This window comes from Mastomys coucha, unplaced genomic scaffold, assembly GCF_008632895.1.
Source record: "Mastomys coucha isolate ucsf_1 unplaced genomic scaffold, UCSF_Mcou_1 pScaffold1, whole genome shotgun sequence".
Taxonomy (NCBI): Eukaryota; Metazoa; Chordata; class Mammalia; order Rodentia; family Muridae; genus Mastomys; species Mastomys coucha.
In genome coordinates, this window is record NW_022196891.1 from 59805872 (window position 1) to 59820086 (window position 14215).

Sequence of the window (14215 nt, forward strand, 5' to 3'; positions counted from 1 at the left end):
GTGTGTGTGTGTGTGTGTGTGTGTGTGTGTTTGCAGTGCTGTTGAACCTATGCCCTCAGGCAGGCTATACACTATGTACTCTCTCACTAAGCAATACCCCCAGCTCTCTTTTTATGTTTCTTTCTTTTCTTTCTTTTCTTTTCTCTTCTCTTCTCTTTTTTTCTTTTCTTTCTTTTCTCTTTTCTTTTCTTTTCTTTGTCACTTTTACACAAAGTCTCCCTGAGCTCCACCAGCTGGCTGGCCTTCAGTTCATTCTGTCACCCAGGCAGATCTTAAACTTATGATTCTCCTACCTGAGCTCAATCAGTTGGGCTTACCTGCCTGTGAAACCAGACCCAGTTTTAGTTGTATTTTTAATTTGAATTTTGAAAAAGGAAATCCCTGATAGCACATTTATTCTGTAATACTAAGGTCACCTTAATCAAGTGTTTTCGGTTTACTGTAACTCACATTACAGTAAAGGTAAGCTCTGAGAAAATATTCATGTTACTACTTGGCAATTAAATCAACAGAAATAGAAGGAATATATTTTAAGCTTTTTTTTCTTTTTTTCTTTTCTTTCACATTCCTGTGAATAGTGTTTCTTTTCCTGCATGAAATTTCTAGATTCTAATTCCACAAGGCAGCTCAAGGAAGGTTTAAACTTCTTCAAGACATGTCTTTATAGTGACCCCCAGTGGCAAAGGAATGAATGGATGTATTGGTACAAATAATCCATACCTTCCTGTCCGTCTACAGGGGCAATAACAATTTCATCTTAATAGTACATTTACATTGACATGTTTTGCTTCTTTGTTCTTGTTTTTAAAATAATCCAAAACTCTCCTCATTTCTCTCTTTCTCTCTTCTTCTCTCTTTCTCTTTCCCTCTCTTTTTCTCCCTCTTTCTCTCTCTCTTTATCCCTCTCTTTCTCTCTCTCTTTCTCTTTTTCTCTTTTCTCATTCTCTCTCTTCTCTCTTTCTCTCTCTCTTTCTCTCTCTTACTCTCTTCTCTCTTTTTCTCTCTTCTTTTCTCTCCTTTTTTCTCTTTCTCTCTCTCCCTCCCTCCCTCCCTTCTCTCTCTCTCTTTCTCAGTCTACACACAGACACAAACACACACACACACACATTCATTCATGTTTTATGACCATGGCCATTTTATTTCCTGAACCAAAAATAGAATTTCAGCTTAGAGGTTACAGACCATTGTCAAGAGAAACCATGGCAAGGAACGCAAGGCAGGATCTTGAAAGAGAACCGTACACAAACGCTGCCTACTGGCTTGCTCTCAGGCTCCAGGAGACCTGGTCTACCTGAATAGATCTAGTACCTCCTGCAGTGGCTGGGCCCTCCCATACTACTTGGCAATGAAGGAACTGCCCACAGACACTTGTGCAGGCCATCTAAGGGAGGCAGCCTCTCAGTTGAGACTCCCTCTTCTCAAGTATGCCAAGTGCATGATGAAGACTAGGCATGATCCTCTCAGGTCCAAATAATATCCAAATTACATCTTTTGTTGTTTCTTAACCTTGACTTATTCCCAAGACAAATAAAAAAGATGTTAAGAAGCAGATCAGCTTCCTTAATAGGAAAATTACTGATTATCGAAGTAATTGTAAAGATGCGATGAACTGGAAAAGGTCCAAGGCATAGGAAGTCCATGAGTGCCCAGTTAAGGAGATTGGACTTGATATTGAAAGAAAAATGAAATGGAGAATTAGCATGAAAAACTGGTTAGTTGAATAACATTGCCCTTACGAGGAAGGACTTCATAAAATAGAATATTTGGTCTTAAAGGAGATAGGAAACACCTTAGGAGTCTTCCACAGTAGTACATAAAAATAGAATGGGCTGATAGGTGTTAGAATGGATAGAAAGAAAAGTAGGTAGGACAAAGAATGGATGGTGATTGTGAGTGTGGGTGTGTGGATATGTCGTAGTGTGCACGTGGAAGGCCAGAGGCAGCTTCTGAGGGTTGGCTCTCTCATTCCATCTTGGGTTTGAGGAACACTCACTGAAGCTATCTTGTTGGCCTTTATGCTGTTTTTTTCTGAGACTGAGATGAAAGTTCTTAACTGCTCTTAGGCAAGCCTGTTTCTGTGTGAGATGATCAACCTCTTTGCAAATGTGCCCACTGATAGCATCAGATTGAATAAATCTATCTGAATTATATAGGTATAAAACCCAAATTACACAAATAAAACATGTGAAATAAAACATCTGCAATGTAAAATAGTAGCATGCATTGAGATGTCACAAGACTCTGACAAGTTCCCATGGGAATGTAAGACCTTATATGTTTGTGGCCCTTGATGTCTATAGAACAGACAGATGCCTGCTTTCTTCAAAGCCTTGTTCAAGCTTGGTAAATGCTCCGTGTAAAAAGATGAGTAGCTGGACAGAAGTGGTATACACAATTTTTCAAAAACAACAAATTTCTTCATTTAAACCAATATTCAACTTTCTTCATTTGTTAAAGAAAAAAATCAGACTTTATAGTTTGCATTCATGTTAGAAATAAGTTTGGGCTGGAGAGATGGCTCAGCGGTTAAGAGCACTGGCTGCTCTTCAAAGGCCCCGAGTTCAAATCCCAGCAACCACATGGTGGCTCACAACCATATGTAATGAGATCTGATGCCCTCCTCTGGTGTGTCTAAAGACAGCTACACTGTACTCACATAAATAAAATAAATAAATCTTAAAAAAAAAAAAAAAGTAAAGAAAAAAAGAAAAGAAGTTTAAAAAAAAAGAAAGAAAGAAGTTCAACAATATTAACCAACCAGACTGCCCCAGAGCTCCCAGGGACTATATCACATGGAGGGACCCATGGCTCCAGTCACATATGTAGCAGAGGATGGCCTTGTCAGGCATCAACGGGAAGAAAGGCCCTTAGCCCTGTGAGAGCTGGATACCCCAGTGTAGGGGAATTCAGAGGTGGGGAGGCAGGATTGGGTGGATGGGGAACACCTTCATAGAAACAGGGAGGAGAGATGGCATAGAATGTTTCTGGGGCTGGGGACTGGAACAGGGAAAGGGGACCATATTTAAAATGTAAATAAAGAAAATATCCAAAAACATAAAAAAAAAGAAATTAAGTTCAAAAGTGAATTCTTAAAGCAAGAATATGTTATATACATTATTTCTCCTTAAAGAGCAATATATATTCACACCTATTAATTTAATATCAGTAGTATTTATAGTCATCATTCTCTAATTACTTAACTTTTATTAATTTTATTTTTTTTTATTTTTGGAATTACAATTGGATTACTTTACTCCTCTTTCCCCTTGCCTCCTCCCAGAGCCTTCAAATTCATGACCTTTTTTATTATTATTATTAATTGGCGGTGGTGGTGGTATGTGTGTTTGTGTGTATGTGTGTGTTTGTGTCTGTGTGCTCACCCACATGCATGCATGCTCATATGTGTGTTTCCTTAATAAACCTGCTCAGACTATATAATGTTGTTTGTATGTCTGCTTTCAGGGTTGTTCATTTGGTATTGGATAACCAGTTGGTATGCTCCTGCCAGGGATGATGATTTCTCCCACTCTCAGAATTCTTTGGTTGCCTTTGGTTCTTCGTGTAGGGTTGAAGACTCACGGGCTTCCCTCTGTCAAGTTTGGCATGTCTATTGTCTTCATATCTATAATTTGATCATAAAATTAAGGCAAAATCTCACAGTAAAAATGGTAATCCAATTTTGAGGAAAGAATTGGTGCAGAAACAAACACAGTGCCTGAAAAAAAATGAGTTTTCTGCTTAGAATATTCCTGTATTTGTTGTGTATAAATATATTCATTCTATCATGAGGGTTGACTGAGTTCCCAGATGTGGCAAGTTTCTTCTCAGCTTAGGACACCAAGGTTCTCTCTGATGAGACAACAGAAGGGATGCCTGCTAAATAGTACCGAAGGCCATATCAGCTTACAACGCCCATGGACTTCAGCTTTGCTAGATTAAAAAGGAAGACAGGGAAAAAAAAAAAAAACTAACCTCCTGCTAAGGAGCTAAATAAGGTCAATTCTTGCCCAATTCACAAATTATCTCAAGGGGAAATGGCTCCCTCTTTGCCAGCCAGAGTCACATTCTTCATGGGCTGATTTTATACTCCAGGAAGATACATGGCTAGGGTAGATTCAGAAACAAAATTCATTTGGCTGTGAAATAAATCACCATGAAAGGAGTCTCCAGACCCATCCACCTCCCAGCAAGGCCTTTGAACAGCCCTCTATTGTGGATGACAAGCTTGGTGGGTAATGCTAAAATACTGCTATCCTCCAAAGATTAAAAGGCCCAGTGACAGTCTTCCCGGGTAATGAACTCATGTCCAGGTAATAAATCAATACCCACCATAAACTGTGAGTGCCTGTTTCTGACGAATTGCCCCACTTAAGATCTGGCTGAACCTATAAAGCACAGATGTCCACTGTGAGCATCTGAGAAGCCGAAGGGTAAACACAGCGTCACTATTACACAACCACTAAAGCCTATCAGGAGAGGTGGCCCTTGAGCCATCATAAGTAAACTGAATGTGGCTTTTAAAGGAATCTCCTTACTAATCAATCTTTGAGCCTCTATCATTTGTATCCAGATCTCATCTTTCCTATTGTTCAGATGTAAAAACAATACAATTTTCTTCTGTAACCAGGACTTGCACAGGTAGGCTACTGTACCTACCTCATCCTCACTTCTTTAAGTCAACTATTTATCTTGTCTATTTATCTTCTCTTTATCTTCTCTGCATTTATCTCATCACTGTCTCTCTTGCCAACTATTCATCAATACACAAGGAAGTTGTGACATCTCCTATATTTAAAAATGTCCTCTTAATCTTTCACTACTATTGCTGCTGAATTCTTCCTTTTCTCTTTCTTGAAACTTAAAAATGTTAACTATAAGCTGGGCAGTGGTGGCACAGGCCTTTAGTCCCAGCACTTGGGAGGCAGAGGCAGGAGGATTTCTGAGTTAGAGGCCAGCCTGGTCTACAGAGTGAGTTCCAGGACAGCCAGGGCTACACAGAGAAACCTTGTCTCAAAAAACCAAAAAAAAAAAAAAAAAACCCGTGTTGCTTTCTGCTCACGGCTGAACCATCTAAACCTATAAATGGGACTGAATGCAGTGAGAAGAAGGCCACTACACATGGAAGCAGCTTCATAGTACTTCTAGGCAGTTTTGATAATAGACTGTGAAGACTTGGCTAAAGAAGAGAAGCAAAGGAATATGGTACCCTCCCTTCTATGTCTTTGGATGAAGAATGTCACTGCTCTACAGCCACCAGCACCCCTGTGCTCCTTCTGACTGTTATTGTGCTTTTTCACTGGTTCCCAGCTGTAGGTCTGGTTGGCCTGTCTACAATGTCACTCTTCTAAACTTGGCAAAACCAGTAACATTGTCCTTCTTAAGGATCTCTTTGTCTTAGCTTTCAGAATACAATGCCTACTTGGTTCTCTACTACTTCTCCATGACGTCTATTTCTCTCCTGTCACTAGAGGTCTTCCAGGCTTCTTCTCTGCCTCTCCTTTTTTTTTCTAAATATATTCATGCCCTAAATTATTACAAATGAAAGCTCAAAACTCTCGATATTACCTGAATTCATCTGTTAGGCCTGTTGTAACAAACTGGTGACTTAAAACAACAAGAATCTGTTGCCCTGAAATTCTGGAAAACTTAAGTCAGAAGTCAGGATGCCAGTAGTGCCGCATCCCCTACAAAGTCTCTAGGGAATGTTAAATTGGCTCTTTTGCTATGGATTGTAATGTTAAATACTGGCCTCAAAAGTCTGTTGCCTTCAGGGATGAGGAGATCCTCACGTACGCCAAGTGGTGCTACATGACCTTGCTCCTTAATTTAAAACTATTGGTTGAATAAAGATGCCGACAGCCTATAGTTGGGCAGAAGATAAATAGGCAGGGTTTTGATTCATGGTCTTGGGATCTTAGGCAGGACCACAAGAGGAAAGGAGTGAGAAAGTGGAGAGAGGAGAAGATGCCAGTGGAGTAAGGGATCAATAGTGAGAACTGGCCATGAGGGCTGGCTAGTCGGAGTAAGACCAGCACAGACAGAACATAGCAAGTCATATTGACAGGGAAATAGACATGATAGCATAGAGGGTAGATATCTGCCCAGCTCTACTGCTTTAAAAGTTTATTATAAATATAAGCATTTTACATCCTTATCTGGGAACTGGATGATCAAAGGTGGGGTAGAAACCCTTGATTGAGATTAAATATTTACGACAACAAGGGAATGACCTTTCCTTGTCTCTTCCAGCTCCTCATGGCATCAGTTGATCTCTTGCTTGTGTCAACCATAACTCAATTCCCATCTCCATTTTCACATGACCTTCTTCCCTGACTCTCTGTGTCTCAAATCCTTCTCCTTGTTTGTCTATAAGGATACAGGTCATTGCCACTCGGGGCCTATCCTAAACCCAAGCTTGTCTCAAGATCCTTAAAAACACCTGAAATATACATACTACTTACTTAGCCTGTTTCTTTTCCAGACCTGTGTTTTAAACAGAATAATGCACATAATTTATAATTAACTTTTCAATATAAACTTTCCAAGCAACTATATATTTGAATAACCTTCAGTCATACTTTGATGAAAATGGCTTCTCTATGTCAAGTACTCTTAATTTAGTATAAAGTAGAACTTCTAAAATAGACTACCTCTCCAAAAAAAAAAAAAAACCTGTATAATTTGGTGTCTTGGTGAATATAATTTTAGTTCATATACCCTTGAATAGAGAATGGTCCCTTGCGGTCTAAATAGGTCAACATTTTTAGTTAGCCAAGGGAAAATTTTTAGAAAAGATATACGTGGCATGATGAGGGGAGACCAGGCAAATCAACCCTGAGGGCCAAGGGGAACAGATGTCACAGCTAGACTGTCCTCACCACGTAACTCAGAGGCGTTCGCAGAAAGCTTCTGGCTATAGCAGTTGTGCAGTGTGAAGGATGTCTGTGGGAATGCTGCAGTAAATATCTTTGAAAAGGCCATTTGCCCTGAAGCACTGAGTAAGAACATGGTTCAAAAATGCCAAAAATCAACGTTTTCAAAACTGCATAATTAAAGACAGGCTTGCAATGATCTGAAGGACATTCATCCCAGAAAAACAGATTAATCTCAATAAAAACAGCAGGCTGGGTGGTACATCGACCTGTCCTGCTGCCCTCTCCCGCTCCCTGATCTCTATTCATCCTTATCCAGCTTCCACCACCAGGGTAAAAACTAGCTTCTTGGTGAGTCTGGACAAAGCAGATGGGCCTGGGGAGTACCAAAAACACAATCTGTAAAACAATTGGAATTATTTAGCCTATCAACAGTTCCCTAAGAGCTGCCTTCCCTGTAGCTCTTCCTTATTTAACCTGACTGAGAGCCTGCTTGGTGTGAAAGACCTCTACCCCAGGGAGTATTTGTCAAAAATAATCAGTGGCAATTATTTAAAACTGTAGCTGCTTTGGGCAGTGAGAACAAATGTGACAAAGAAACATCTAAGCCAAAAAAAGAAAAAAGAAAAAAGAAAAACAAAGAAAAGAAAAGAAAAGAAAAGAAAAGAAAAGAAAAGAAAAGAAAAGAAAAGAAAGAAAGAAAAGTTTGGAATGAGGAGTTCACAAAGGCCTTTAAAATGTTTATACATAGTGTAATCAGAACTGGCATAGGAGAATCCTAAATTTTCACCTACTTGGGCTCGGTATTAGCAAAAAGTGAAGGTGAAGGTGGGGTTGCAAACTTGGAGCATTAGTGCCATACACAAGGAGCTCCAGTAAATGCTGGGAGAGCTGTTGACTCTGGTATAAGGAAATTGCTGTGGAGTTATTAGCCATCTGTGAAGGGAACTGAGCAAGACTGGAGCGGCTACATGCAGGGAATGTTGGTTGAGGAAAAGCGCTAACCAAGCAAGTAACACTTGTAAAAATCAACAATAACAACAAAAAATCTTGAGTTAGGGGAGGTGCATGAGTGGGAGAGTGGACAGAATCTGCCCAAACACACTATTCAATAACAATAAAAATATATATGAAGAAATTATGACACATACAAATGAAAATAACCAGTTAATAGAAATTATTCCTGAAGACATTTTCTTCTCTGCCCGTTTGCACTTATTTGCAGCACATCTGTTGGAACCTACTTCTTCAGGATTCCAGCTTATACAGAAAACCAGCTGAAACACCTAGCCTCATGGATCTGAGCAACTACTAGATCCTTGGACTTCCAGGTCACAGATGTCCACTGTTGGGTTAGTTGGACTGCAGGCTGTAAGTCAGTCCAATAATTTCCCTTAATCTACAAAGATATTCCATAAGTTTTGGGACTCCACAGAACCCTGACTAATATAGCATGTTTAATGTATTAAGAAGCTATGTTTGTGGCTGGGTGGTGGTGGCACACGTCTTTAATCCCAGCACTTGGGAGGCAGAGGCAGGTGGATTTCTGAGTTCGAGGCCAGCCTGGTCTACAGGGTGAGTTCTAGGACAGCCAGGGCTACACAGAGAAACCCTGTCTCAGGAGAAAAAAATATATATGCTTGTTTAAAAAAACAAAACAAAACAAAAAAAAAAACAATCAAATAAGTGATCCAACTGCATATTGTCTACAATAGGCATAATTGGTTTCAAAATGACTAAAACAATTGAATGTAAAGAATGGAGAGGATATGCCACTCAAACATCAGCCACATGACAACTGGAAGGTCACCAAAATGAAACAAAATAGAAGTTTCTCAAGGACATCGTGTAATGATAAAAGATTAAGAAGAAATGACTATCAGAAATGCATCTAAAAACATAACAACCCTCCCTTTGGGGAGACTAACATAAAGAAAAATAATAGATGATTCAGCAATAATGGAGATACTATTTAATGACACCCTTTCTATAAGAGAACCCCACACAGAAGAAGATCAACAAGAAAATAGCAAATCTAAACAATCCTAAAACCCAAACCTTAACTAGACCTAGCAAACACTTATGGAACATGGAGCCCAACAACAGCCCAGGGAACATATCACTTGTCATTGTGGTTTCCTTTACTAGACATGTGTGAGTCATGAGGATGGCAGCAAGAACAATATGAGTTACTACCACCTGGACACAGAGTCTGTATCAGAAAAGAATGTTTCAAGGGGATGAGGGTCAAGGTTGAATGGAGGAGGAGTCCAAGACTAGGTATGGTTTCATCTGCACCCCTGCAGGAAGCGTTGTCTGGTTTGATTACATGTGGATTTCTTGGGAGCTAATGACACTACTAGTCAACTGAAGTTGACTGTGCCCTAACTCCACCACCATAGCCTTGCCTCCTAGGGACAAAATGGCTGTGGACAAGCATGGTATAGTATCACTTTAATAGCTACATTGTGGTCTGCATCTACAAGATAACTCTCCTGGGGCACTGATACTAGAGAGGGAGTCCTGGTGTAGGTCCTTATCTTGGTATTGATAGCCTTCATCTGCATTGTCCAATTCATCTCAAGGATGATGGGGAAAGCCAAACAGAAAGAAACTAGCAGCTATTTCAAAACTTGGGGAAAAGCTCCAGCATTGGAGCATCAGGGACATAGACAGAGTTGAAAATAGCAAAGGTGGTTCATACAGGACACTGTTAGAGCTCCAGACCCTATCTCCACCTTTCATAATGCACAGATACCCCGATTCGACCTCAGTATAGTGCTCAATTGCTTTCAGAAGAAGCTGAATCAGGTGGTCTTCAAACTCGGACCTCAGGAAATGTCATATGAAATTGGAGAGTTTAATAAAGTCTATGTATTGTGCCTAGTGATGGAAATTACTTTCCTTCTGTCCTACTGGTGCATTCTTGCTCTTAGATTCAAATACACTGGGTATATGCTCTACCATAGACCAGCTCAAGAGAAGATATCCATTCTAGCAGCTTGGAAATTCTACTAACAAAAGTGATCAGTTTATAGCTCAGTTCCTGTATGTAAAGTCTACTGACCAATGGATTCCAGTCCTGTACCTGCATCAGCTCTTCAGTGTCTCACCCTCAGCAAGGAGCAGGCAGAAGAAAGTCATCACATCACAAAGGCCACCAGAAAACCGTGCACTCCGAGATCAAGTGCATTGTAAAAGAACAATATGAAAAGGTTCTAATTAAAATCCTTAATCACTGCATTCGTGAAAGCAAGAACAATCTGCTATTTGTAACTCATAAAAACAACATGCATAAAATAAGAAGATGCTCTTGGAATGTCAGAAATATCACAAATGAAAAATTAATTAGAGGAGAAGATCTAATTGAATAAATCATGTAAGTGTGAAAACCAAAAAGACTGAAGAGTGCGTTAGAAGAGGAACAGTTCAGAGGAGGAAAGAAGAGGTAAGAATTAGAAACAAAGACAATAAATAAAAGGGGAGGATTAACTGGAGCAAAGATTGAAAGTCCTGGAATTGAGTACCACACATCTCCATGTTGAAAGCTCACATCTCTAAGAGTCTTTTATTACTTTAGACACGCCCACACCAGGCTGTGCAACTGAGGTTTTTGACGATGGTCATTTCTCAACTCAGAGAAAGGAAAAATTAAAACAACAGCATAAAGAAGAGGCTTTTCTGGATTCTGATCTACAAATAACAAAAAGAAGTCCCCGATGATAGGATATATGACAAACAAATACAAGCTAAATAACCTGGTTTGTAGTTCTTTACATTTCCTGCTTTCAATAAACAGTAAACAAAAGATAATAGAGAGTGCTCTCATCAGCACATTTGGGAAACTCCTACAATGACTAAGTAAGTGTGATCCTTCTGCTGCAGAATTTATCTTATTAACCTTTAAAACTAAACATTCCATGAGGTTTGACAATGTCTATGTCCCTGGCTTTCGTTTAATGTTATTTTTAATTATGTAGTGTTTGACTGTTTTTCCTAGTTATTCTACCAGCATCCAAAACATAAGATATCTACCAACACTGACCTTTGCAGAATTTTATGAAATCAAGTCATGAGACTCTGGGCCACCCAGACATATGACCAAAACTCTTGGATTCTTGCAATCATTCTTTCTCATTGGAATAGTCTCTCACACACTCACCTTGAGGATCAACTTCTTTGGCTAGCTTCAGTGCATCCGAGTTCGCAAGATCGGTGTTGGCTGGTGTGACAGCCAAAATCAGACAGTTCTCCCTCGTGATGAACTGCATAATCATATCTCTGATCTGATACTCAATATCTGGCGGCTGGTCTCCCACGGGCACTTTCGTTATTCCAGGTAGGTCGATCAGTGTTAGATTTAACACTATGTGGGAAAGAATGGGAGAGTCTTACCGATACCCGTAGTCCAAAAGACACCCACAAGGTGGTCTAAAAGACCATAGGTGGCTGAGTCATCTGCCACTCCAATCGGCTTTACATATCATGTATATGAACGACTCCATCACAAGGGTAGAGAAGGGAATGAATTGAGTGCAAAATGAGTGCACTAGTTTTCTCTATTTTTACATGATGGTGCTAAGCCAGATGTTCATCTTAACATAATCTCATCGGCATTGATTTACATGCCTAGCGGTATGCTGAGAGAGCTTTCATAGCCTAGCTGTCATAACTAGGCAGCTATAATTAAAACATTGAACAATAAATGCATATTCTGTCTGCCAGTCTTGTGCATCACCTTCAGGTGGTATAAAAACTTTCAGGATAGCAATAGCCCTTCCCTTCTAAGACATCATATGCTATTTACAGAGGGTTAGCCACTTTGCCTCTGTGGGTGCTGTGAGCCATTTGTGTTGTTTTGAACAGAACAAGTGGGTTGTAAGCAGTCAATAACAAGACAACTCCAGTCCAACCTGACTGCTGTCTCCTCCGTGTGGGTACTGAGTCCTGACAGGAATTCATGTAGACAGTCTAGTGACAGTCTAGGGATTAAAATCACACTTGGCGGGCGGTGGTGCCGCACGCCTTTAATCCCAGCACTTGGGAGGCAGAGGCAGGCGGATCTCTGAGTTCGAGGCCAGCCTGGTCTACAGAGTGAGTTCCAGGACAGCCAGGGCTAAACAGAGAAACCCTGTCTCAAAAAATATTAAAAAAAAAATGAGTATAAAATCACACTTGGTTCCTCAGTAATGAAATAAATAAAAATATAAAAAAATATATAAAATATATAAAATATATAAAAGCACTGCAGGGAGAGTGACTGGGAAGGACTCAGCACATACCTCTAGAAGTTTTTGCCCACCTTGCAGTCTCTGATTTCTGAAAGTTTATAATAAAAATAAAGGGGTTATTTTTCAATTCCCAAGTCAATTACAATGTTGTCAGCCCCTTCCTGTCTCTCTCTAGATAGTCTGAGCTCTTCGAACTGTGTGGCAGGCATCAGGGCACAAATGTCCCAGAGACTCAGCACTGTGTGTGTGGTCTGCAATGAGCGTAAATTGGTCTAGTGAAAAAGGTCTGAGGAGAATCGTTCACATTCAGAAGTAACCCTTACCGTGGGGAGAGTAGACTCGGAGGTTAATGGGTATAGAAGAGATGCCTTTGTTCATTCCCGTTACTCTGTCTGTTTCTGCTTCGATCTCATGGCGAACTTCATCAAAATCTGTAAATTTTTTTCCTTTGCAATGTAGAAACTCAGCATATTCTAAAACAAACAAACAAAAAAAAACCCAGAGATATGCATGCATTTATGTCAGGATTATATCAAGCAAACAATGCCTTATTTAAGTAAAAATCAAATTGCCAATGTTGTTTCTCAGCTATCAAAACAACTCAGTAGTTACTGAGAATGATGATGCTCTAAAAATTGGCAAATTTACTAATTTTCCCATAACAGTTAAGTCCCATAAGAAGTCCCTGAGCCATCAAACCTAACAAACAGGTAGAAATAATTGTGGCTACCTAAATGATAGAGCAAACAAAAACATGGTTCCCTACTATTAAAAACCTTAGATGTGGGCTGCCGGGAAAACCTCCCTATGAACACTTTTTCAGCACTGCCCTTCCATTAGTATGGAACTCTGTTACACAAACATAACTTCAGGAGCTTGGTGACTTAGAAACAGTACTTGCTCAATTCTTTTTAAATGCAGTATTTTAGATTTAGCAGCATACTATTCAAAATACCATATCAATTTGTGTATGTAGATGTTTCTCAAGAAAAAAATAGACAAAGTATTACATCAAAAATATTTGCTTGTGCCAGGCAGTGGTGGTGCATGCCTTTAATCCCAGCACTTGGGAGGCAGAGGCAGGCAGATTTCTATGTTTGAGGTCAGCCTTGTCTACAGCATGAAGACAGCCAGGATGCAGAGAAACCCTGTCTTGAAAAACAAACCAAAAAAAATTGTTTGCAGTCAAAAAAAATATTATGTAGGTAGAAGAAAGAGTTCTTTCAAAACAAACTATATAAATGACAAAAAAAATAGAGGGGTTGTTTGGTTGTTTGGCTTTTTTGTTTTGGGTTATTTTGTTTTTGTTGTTTTAATTATTTATTCCATCTTTTTTGAAACAATGTCTGGCTATATAGTCCAAGCTGGTCTAAAATTTGCTATATAGCCCCAGATGGTCTCCAACTCCTGCCTCAGCCTCTTAAGTATTGGAATTGCAAAGACATGCCGACACTTCCCAACTGCTCTACTACCAATTTTGATACTCACTTCTAGAGATAGCTGTGAAAACCAAACTTTACAATATCTTGGAAGACATTTCCATTTCTCCAAGCTGAAGAACTATTCCATCAAGCATATAATAAGGATGAGCATCTTGGGCCCAATGGATAGTTGAGTCAAACATAGGCATCCTTTCTACAGTTTTTGCCAGAGACATTGAAAATTCATCTAACAAAACTGGCCAGAACCAATGGGGATGTTGTTTTAGAATGTAGTCCCTCTTCATAAAGCAGCTTAGCACTGACTTTAGGAGCCACCGAGAATATGATAAAGCTAGCACAGGCTGTGTGCAGGAGGTAAGAGTCTGCACTTTAAGTGCTAGGACATGCAGAGATGGAGACATGGGAAAGGACAGGAAGTGGAGCAGGAACGATGTACTGAAGTGTGGGAAGAAGTTCATGCCATATATGAAGGAAGAAGTCAGAGTCTTAATTATGTCAGCAGATTCCTGACAGAGGCTTCTGTCTGGACCTGTTCACTGAGGATGAACTAAAGATTTGACCTCTTATTTGAAGGCTTAAAAATCAGTTTTAGAGCTGGTGAGATGGCTCAGTGGGTAAGAGCACTGACTGCTCTTCCGTATGTCCTGAGTTCAATTCCCAGCAACCACAT

The 14215-nt window shown here is 39.8% G+C and overlaps 1 protein-coding gene across 6 annotated transcripts in view; it reads right to left on the reverse strand.

The window, feature by feature from the left end:
• Nucleotides 1–14215, reverse strand: part of Dnm3 (dynamin 3) — a 486761-nt gene that overhangs the window by 358097 nt on the left and 114449 nt on the right. For all 6 annotated transcript variants that reach the window (XM_031387157.1, XM_031387138.1, XM_031387130.1 and 3 more), the window contains exons 3-4: nucleotides 12427–12576; nucleotides 11035–11238 (exon numbers count right to left, since the gene is read on the reverse strand). In XM_031387157.1, coding sequence (XP_031243017.1) covers nucleotides 11035–11238; nucleotides 12427–12576 — 354 coding nt within the window. The remainder of the gene's footprint in view (nucleotides 1–11034; nucleotides 11239–12426; nucleotides 12577–14215) is intronic.